Source organism: Coregonus clupeaformis, unplaced genomic scaffold (assembly GCF_020615455.1).
Source record: "Coregonus clupeaformis isolate EN_2021a unplaced genomic scaffold, ASM2061545v1 scaf1305, whole genome shotgun sequence".
NCBI lineage: Eukaryota > Metazoa > Chordata > Actinopteri > Salmoniformes > Salmonidae > Coregonus > Coregonus clupeaformis.
Window position 1 is genome coordinate 7,641 of NW_025534759.1, and position 9,033 is coordinate 16,673.

General features: G+C 45.4%; 1 protein-coding gene and 1 long non-coding RNA gene across 2 annotated transcripts; both read right to left on the bottom strand.

Moving 5' to 3' along the window:
* Positions 1–2,469: 2,469 nt before the first annotated feature.
* Positions 2,470–4,575, bottom strand: LOC121536681. The gene is made up of 3 exons (XR_005994894.2): positions 4,437–4,575; positions 3,624–4,358; positions 2,470–3,312 (listed from the first exon to the last, which is right to left on the bottom strand). It is a non-coding gene; the product is annotated as an uncharacterized LOC121536681 (long non-coding RNA).
* A 404-nt stretch (positions 4,576–4,979) lies between these two features.
* Positions 4,980–5,960, bottom strand: hrh2a (histamine receptor H2a). Its single transcript, XM_041902522.2, has one exon. The coding sequence runs from the start codon at positions 5,958–5,960 to the stop codon at positions 4,980–4,982; it is 981 nt and encodes a 326-aa protein (XP_041758456.2).
* Between the last annotated feature and the right edge of the window lie 3,073 nt (positions 5,961–9,033).

Below are 9,033 nucleotides of genomic sequence, written 5' to 3' on the forward strand. Positions count from 1 at the left end.
TTAAATAACAACCCTGGAATGAGTAGGTGTGTCCTAACTTTGACTGGTACTGTATATATAATTGATAAAAAATGTAATTTGGCCTTTCTGCTATTAGACCATACAAACACACTGACTAACATATTCACTACATGGAACAACAGATAGTCCCCCCAAGAAATCTAAAGGAAGTTTGTTCTGAAGTGTCTTTCCTATATCTGAGAGATATAAGAAAGATCAGGAAACATTAGTAAAAAACATTTTTACATGTATTTTAGCCCCTTATATTTGGAACTAAACAGTCTCCATATGTACTTCCATTCATTTTTCCAACTGGTACCGGGGGACCTTCAGATGAGTCTTGTGAGGCCAAACCGTTTGGATGCTGCAGATGATTTTGTGAGAAGATTGCTTTTCGGGATGTCTCATGGTCTGACAAACACCGCTCTAGCTCTGTCACCTTACACCACAGATGCGATTTTTGCGACATTGGCGGATGTGGTGGATTGAGATGCATCCAATGCAAAAATGGTTTTCTCTCAAAACACTGATTGTTTTAACCTCTTCATCACTAGGCACCTGGCTAAAGTGTCTGCCTCGAAAATGCATGCCCAAATTGAATAGAGTATACAGTGAGGGAAAAAAGTATTTGATCCCCTGCTGATTTTGGACGTCTGCCCACTGACAAAGACATGATCGGTCTATAATTTTAATGGTAGGTTTATTTAAACAGTGAGAGACAGATTAACAACAAAAAAATCAAGAAAAATGCACGTCAAAAATGTTATAAATTGATTTGCATTTTAATGAGGGAAATAAGTATTTGACCCCTCTGCAAAACATGACTTAGTACTTGGTGGCAAAACCCTTGTTGGCAATCACAGTGGTCAGACGTTTCTTGTAGTTGGCCACCAGGTTTGCACACATCTCAGGAGGGATTTTGTCCCACTCCTCTTTGCAGATCTTCTCCAAGTCATTAAGGTTTCGAGGCTGACGTTTGGCAACTCGAACCTTCAGCTCCCTCCACAGATTTTCTATGGGAATAAGGTCTGGAGACTGGCTAGGCCACTCCAGGACCTTAATGTGCTTCTTCTTGAGCCACTCCTTTGTTGCCTTGGCCGTGTGTTTTGGGTCATTGTCATGCTGGAATACCCATCCACGACCCATTTTTAATGCCCTGGATGAGGGAAGGAGGTTCTCACCCAAGATTTGACGGTACATGGCCCCGTTCATCGTCCCTTTGATGCGGTGAAGTTGTCCTGTCCCTTTAGCAGAAAAACACCCCCAAAGCATAATGTTTCCACCTCCATGTTTGACGGTGGGGATGGTGTTCTTGGGGTCATAGGCAGCATTCCTCCTCCTCCAAACACGGCAAGTTGAGTTGACGCCAAATGGCTCGATTTTGGTCTCATCTGACCACCACACTGTCACCCAGTTCTCCTCTGAAACATTCAGATGTTCATTGGCAAACTTCAGACGGGCCTGTATATGTACTTTCTTGAGCAGGGGGACCTTGCGGGCGCTGCAGGATTTCAGTCCTTCACGTCGTAGTGTGTTACCAATTGTTTTCTTGCTGACTATGGTCCCAGCTGCCTTGAGATCATTGACAAGATCCTCCTGTGTAGTTCTGGGCTGATTCCTCACCATTCTCATGATCATTGCAACTCCACGAGGTGAGATCTTGCATGGAGCCCCAGGCCGAGGGAGATTGACAGTTATTTTGTGTTTCTTCCATTTGCGAATAATCGCACCAACTGTTGTCACCTTCTCACCAAGCTGCTTGGTGATGGTCTTGTAGCCCATTCCAGCCTTGTGTAGGTCTACAATCTTGTCCCTGACATCCTTGGAGAGCTCTTTGGTCTTGGCCATGGTGGAGAGTTTGGAATCTGATTGATTGATTGCTTCTGTGGACAGGTTTCTTTTATACAGGTAACAAGCTGAGATTAGGAGCACTCCCTTTAAGAGTGTGCTCCTAATCTCAGCTCGTTACCTGTAGAAAAGAGACCTGGGAGCCAGAAATCTTTCTAATTGAGAGGGGGTCAAATACTTATTTCCCTCATTAAAATGCAAATCAATTTATAACATTTTTGACATGCGTTTTTTCTGGATTTTTTTGTTGTTATTATGTCTCTCACTGTTCAAATAAACCTACCATTAAATGTATAGTCTGATCATGTCTTTGTCAGTGGGCAAACGTACAAAATCAGCAGGGTATCAAATACTTTTTCCCCTCACTGTATCTCCAAAACGACAAGGGCTATAAACATAATCTTGGTAGCAAAAGAAAGGTAACACATGTGAGATGTATCTTGAAGTGAAATAATTAATGTGGGTATTACTGTGTCAGAGTCAGAGATGTTGTTTCCAATGTTCTCCCAGACCTCTATACGTGTTCCCATTAAAATAAACCATACAATTGGAAAGTTTGACTCCAAACTGAGCAGATTTATTAGAAACTATAATAAACAAAAAGTCCACACATCCCAAAACTATAAACAATGATATGGTGTCCTTGGGTGGGTTGTCACACAAAATGTACACCCTCTTTTACCCTAAAACTTGCTGTCGTGCCAATCCTTGAAACAGTTACGCTTTGATGTAATGCACAAAGGGACTTGGCACTTCCTGCAGTACACAGGTGTTTTCACTTTGGGGATGCCAACATCCAGACATCTCCTACAGTTCTTCCTGTCTTTGCTGGCATCATCACTATAGTATTCTGGCATGCAGGATGTTGGTGGTGGTTGTGGTGGAGGTTGTGGTTCAGACTGTTTAGCAAAGCTCACCATTTCTGTGAGTAGCTTTTCCCTGAACTTCTTCTGTGTGTACGGCTTAGTGGGAAACTATTTACAACAGCAATATCAACAAAATGAAAAAGAAAAGTCTTATACCATTTCATCGTCTTGTGGTGAACACTGTAGTTCCAATCAATGTTTCGGATAAAGGAAAGGGGAGACCATGACGCAGTGGTGTCGATTGTGGGGTCTGGGACTCTGGTGGGCATAAACGGGATTGGGTCTGGTCGTTCATCATTCTCTTCTCTATTATGCCACCTATCTTCTTCTTCCTCTTCTTCCTCCCCGACTGTTGGAGTGGCAGGCCTACCTCCGCCACGCTGACTTTGAGAAAGCTTTCCCTTTTCTTTTGGGTTGAGGGCTCTTTACAGGGGACTCAGTGCCCGATGAAGACTGTGGCCTAGGGAGGGGAGCAGAAGTGCGTTGTCTAGACAAGCGGCCAGGCTGAGGAAGAGGAGGCTCTGCCTGAGGAAGGGGAAGCTGTGGCTTAGGAGGCAGATGCTCTGGCTGTGGCTCATCACCCCTATAGTCATATTCCCTGTGCAAACAAGCCAAAAGGGAAAAGATAATCATGACTAAAACACACTTGTATTCATTCATTGACAGTCAGATATATCAAATAAATAGTTAGAACTATGAGAATGTTGACTAAAGTGATAATTCAGTGACAATTAATAATACACATAGCATTCTTTTGTAAACTTGCGTGTGGGCCTCTAAGCTAAGCTAGCACTAACTTACGTTGAGCTTCAGTTACTCAAATAGATATTTTAGAATGTATGTTTTGTACTCATACAATAAATTAGTAATAGTAGTATTAGAAGTAATAAATGACAATGAATTACATACTCTTCTGATGCTTGAGTAGGGCCCTGGACACGATAACCTTCGTTCTCGGCATTGGGGTCTGGTTCGTCCGGTCTAAGCAGGTCCTCATCGTCTGATTCAGAGTCAATGGGGATACATGGAGTCCAACTTTCATCAGTTACAATTAATAACGCCTCTGTAACTGTATATTTGTTACTAGAGCCTGCCATATTTTTATAAACTTTGCGTTTTCCCTCCGAAATTCAAGTGCTGTTGTGCGCTCTGCGTAACTGTGTGTAATGCAACAAGTCAACTAATATGAGACAATGAGGTGCGCACTTGGATATGTTTAAAAACCGTACTACGTCATTGTTTGAGATTGCGGGAGGAGTAACCCGGATATGGGGAACCTCGTGATGAAGAGGTTAATAGATAATTGCTGAGTCTTGTCTCCTTGTCAGGTTGTAATACTATATTCCATCACTAGAGGGCCTAACTATCTGCTACTTTGGAAGATCACAGTCAGGTTCAGGTGAATAACACCAGTAGTTAGAGTTTACCACCAGTCTGGGAAGAGAGTTTTAGTCTGTCAGTCAGTCAGTCTGTCTGTCTGTCCATCCCATGACATTACTTTCCAGGTATCAGTGTTCCAGAACAAAGTGACATGAGGGCTTCCCCAGTCACTGCTCATTGGTTGAAGGGATAGAAATGTGGTTAAAGGTCCCCGGTATTCCTTGTTGCGGATTGTCCATGATATTTTGGAAGACTCCCAGTGTCCTGGGGGAGAACATAGAGAAGTGGATCACTTTCATGAACCTTTTATAAACTCATGAATAATGTTTGGATGTGTCTTACCTGTCAGTGATGTGATTGATCCCCTGGGTGTATGAGTTAGGTTGTCTGGTGTTGGGCTCAGCTTTCAGGACTGGTAGGACACTGAATCCTCCCCACAGATAGACACAGGGTCAGCACGATCCGACACACAGGACATAGAATGGCACAGGGTATCAACAGTTTAATAATAGGCTACAGACTATTATACCGATTTTTATCTGTACTTTGTTTTGCTCACTAGTTGGCGACAAACGCCCCATTGCTGTGCTGAGGGGAAGGCATAGTTGTTCCTCTGACTTCCTGGACCATCATCATCATACCGGTCTCACTCGGCTCCGCCCTACAGGAAGAGGTGTGTTCACACAGCAGAGCTACCTCCCCCCCACCTACCTCCCCCGCACCTGAGAGGAATACAAGACCAGAAGACAAGAATTGGCTATTCTGTGCACACAGGCTCACCATTGCCCTAACTCGCTAGACAACAGAAAATACAATATTTTGGAGATGTTATGAATGATTGTGTGTGTTCCGTCACCATGTGTGTTGTCTTTCCCCTTGTTCCTTTTACCCGTTGTGATTGTGTTGGGCGACGTTGGCCAGCCTCCCCCTGCCATATCCAAAGTAACCAATGCGCAGCAGGCGGGCGTAGGCGGACCTAAAGTCTCTGTTGAGGGCAGCGTAGAGCAAAGGGTTCAGAGCTGAGTTGATGTACCCCAGCCACAGCACCACGGGGTAGGCTGCTGGGTAGTTCTGCTCCTTCAGACCCATAATGGTAAACAGGGTGAAGTAGGGGAGCCAGCACACCACGAACGCTCCGATCACTGCTGCTAGAGTCACTGTGGCTTTGTATTCCCGTAGAGCCACGGCTGTTACCGAGGTGAGGTGACGAGGGGCTGACGAGAGGGTGTTGTTGTTGAGGCAGGGTCGTGTTTGGATGATGCGTCTGGCCTGGGCCTGGGCGATGCGGAGGATGCGGAAGTAGGTCCAGCACATGATCAGCAGGGGGAGGTAGAAGGTTAAGGAGGCGTCCACCACAACGTATGTTGGGTTCAGCTTAAACTTACAGTCCCTCTCCTCCCCTGGGCCGTGATTCTGCACGCTGCCGTCCACAGTGTTCCAGCCCAGGTGGATCGGCAGGAACGACACCCCCACTGACACCGCCCACACCAAAGCCATTGTTATGGCTACCCCCCTCGGCAACACCAGTGAGGAGTATCTAAGGGGCGTGGTCACGGCCAGGTAGCGGTCCACGCTGATGGCCAATAGGGTGAGGATGGAGGCAGTGCATAACATAACATCCAATGAGATGTAGATGTTGCAGAAGGTCGGCCCCAGCGGCCAATCGCTGAGCTGGAGGAGGGCGGAGAAGGGCAGGACCAGCATGCCAAGCAATAGGTCAGTGATGGCCAGGGAGATGATGAAACAGTTGGTGAGGCAGCGGAGACGTCGTGTGGCACAGACGGCCAGACATACCAGGACATTACCAAACACCGTCAGCAGAATGAGCAGGGACAGGGACACACCTAGTATGACCACAGACAGCATCCTTACTGCAGTCCCAGTCCCAACCATAACCCCAGCCCTAGACCCAGTCTCAACCCTAACCCCTGGCCTGCCTTATACCCAGTCCCAACCCTAACCCCTGCCCTACATCCAGTCTCAACCCTAACCCCAACCCCTGCCCTACACCCAGTCCTAACCCTAACCCCTGCCCTACACCCAGTGCCAAACCTAACCCCTGCCCTATACCCAGTCCCAACCCTAACCCCTGCCCTATACCCAGTCTCAACCCTAACTCCTGCCTTACACCCAGTCCCAAACCTAACCCCTGTCCTACAACAACAACTCAGTCCAGTCTCGTGGATAAGTCCTTCAGATAATATTTATCTGGGTGTGTCTATATCCATACTAATGTGCGTGGATGGACATTCATCTGTGTGTTTGAGCTATTTTCCTGAGTATGTTTGGGCATATTTCACATCTATTGGAGTGTATATGTTGTCTGTATGGAGAGGTCTGGAAGGAAAAGGTCTGGATGGAGAGGTCTGGATGGAGAGGTCAGTTCATCATCACAGATCCTCTGACTGAAGGAGCGATGAGGAGGGTGATGGCTGGTCCAGTCAGTGTGTGATGATGGGCTAAAGAACAGCTCCCTCTATTGGTGGCTGGTCCAGTCAGAGTGTGATGATGGGCTGTAGAACAGCTCCCTCTGTTGGTGGCTGGTCCAGTCAGTGTGTGATGATGGGCTGTAGAACAGCTCCCTCTGTTGGTGGCTGGTCCAGTCAGCGTGTGATGATGGGCTGTAGAACAGCTCCCTCTGTTGGTGGCTGGTCCAGTCAGTGTGTGATGATGGGCTGTAGAACAGCTCCCTCTATTGGTGGCTGGTCCAGTCAGTGTGTGATGATGGGCTGTAGAACAGCTCCCTCTATTGGTGGCTGGTTCACACTAATCCACATCTTCCATATCACTCAGCTGGCTTTAACATTCAGGTCACAATTTCATCTAAACACAGAGCAACAGAAAGTTAGATAGCCCCAAAAAACGAAGTGCCAAGGCCTGTATACTGCAAGGAAAACTTTATCAATATACTTACAAGTGCAGGTACTTCCACTATCAGAAAATATAAAGCAAATCAAAGCAAATGTTGCCCACTGGGCACAGACATCAATTCAACATGTGTTCAAATCAAATCAAATCAAAATCACATTTTATTTGTCACATGCGCCGAATACAACAGGTGTAGATCTTACTCTGAAAGACTTACTTACGAGCCATTAACCAACAATGCAGTTTTTTGGTCCTCTGTAGCTCAGCTGGTAGAGCACGGCGCTTGTAACGCCAAGGTAGTGGGTTGATCCCCGGGACCACCCATACACAAAAAAAATTATGCACGCATGACTGTAAGTCGTTTGGATAAAAGCGTCTGCTAAATGGCGTATTATATTATTATTATTATTAAAAGTAAGTAAGAAAAATGTGCTAAATAAACTAAAGGAAAAATAGTAACACAATAAAATAACAATAACGAGGCTATACTCAAGGGGTACTGGTACCGAGTCAATGTGCAGGGTTACAGGTTAGTCCAGGTAATTGATGTAATATGTACATGTAGGTAGGGGTAAAGTGACTATGATAGATAATAAACACAGAGTAGCAGCAGCGTATGTGAAGAGTGTGAAGGAATGTGTGTGTGTGTGTGTGTGGTGTCAATATGCATGTGTTTGTGTGTTGTGTGTGTGTGTTCGTGTGTATGTGTGTGTGTGTTGGAGTGTTGGTGTAGTATATGTTAGTGTGTTGTTAGAGTCCAGTGAGTGTACATGGAGCCTGTACAAGAGAGTCAGTGCAAAAAATACGAATAAATAATAATAAAATAAGGGGGTCAATGTAAATAGTCCGGGTAGCTCGGGATTTTGGCCGTACGCACTACCCTCTGTAGGCGCCATGCGATTGAGAGCGGTGCTGTTGCCATACCAAGCGGTGATGCATCCAGTCAAGATGCTCTCAATGGTGTTGCTGTAGAACTTTCTGAAGATATGACTGTTTGTATGTCTGTGGACCATATTAAGTCCTTAGTAGTCCCCGATCAGCTCCTTGGTCTTACTAACATTGAAGGAGAGGTTGTTGTCCTGGCAGGTCACTGACCTCCTCCCTGTAGGCTGTGTCATTGTCGCCGGTGATCACATATCTCTCTACCGAACACACACACGCACACACAGGTCGGACTCCACTTTTTTATTGGAGGACTCTTGGCAAAGCTTCCTTCCCATAGTGTATGTCCATATCTGCCTGACATACCCCCACACCAGACTGCCTTCCCACAGACAGGTCACAGAGGGGTGTGTGTGTATGTCTGTGTATTTGAGGAACTATGGTGTACACATTTCTCTATGTGTATTTCTGCATTGATTTGACTTCAGTATTTGATGGGTGTGTGTTGGAATTTGAGAGAGAAGGCGTACGATATGATTGCCTAAGATATGATTACAACACTGCAATACAATGTAGAACGTGATACGGACAGTCGGACACGCAACAGTTGCGTTAATGTAAACTGACCCACAATGGCTGACGCCACTGACACAGATCGTTGTTCTCACCTGTAGTAGTAAGACACAAAATGGCTACTCTCCATGATACACAGAGAATCAGCCACACCTGCGGTCACTAGAGCTTGTTATGATACACTGGCCAATACTCTATTTCCAGTTTCCCACACATTTCTCATCTTCCAAGACATATTGTTGATCTGTCATACAGAGATGAGTTTATATGACGTACTTAAGCAGAATATGTGACCTGTTATTATTAGTGAGAGAGAATATTGAGACAGTATAAGAATTTGTTTAGTCCTTTGGGGAGGTCTGTGTATACACTGTAACAGGACAACGACTTTTGGGGCATTCATGTGCTCGTGGGAAGTGGGAAACTTAAGATGTGGGAAGTCATACATCCAACTTGATTGTGTTCAAGTGCTTTTGAAGTCCGACCAATTCTTCAACGAAAAAAAAACGAAATCTTCTCTCTCTCTCTCTTTCTTCTCCTTCATTTAGGAAGAAATGAAGTTGTTCAAAACTGTTCAACTATTGTCTTTCGCTCTCTGAGTCAGCTACTCACAATA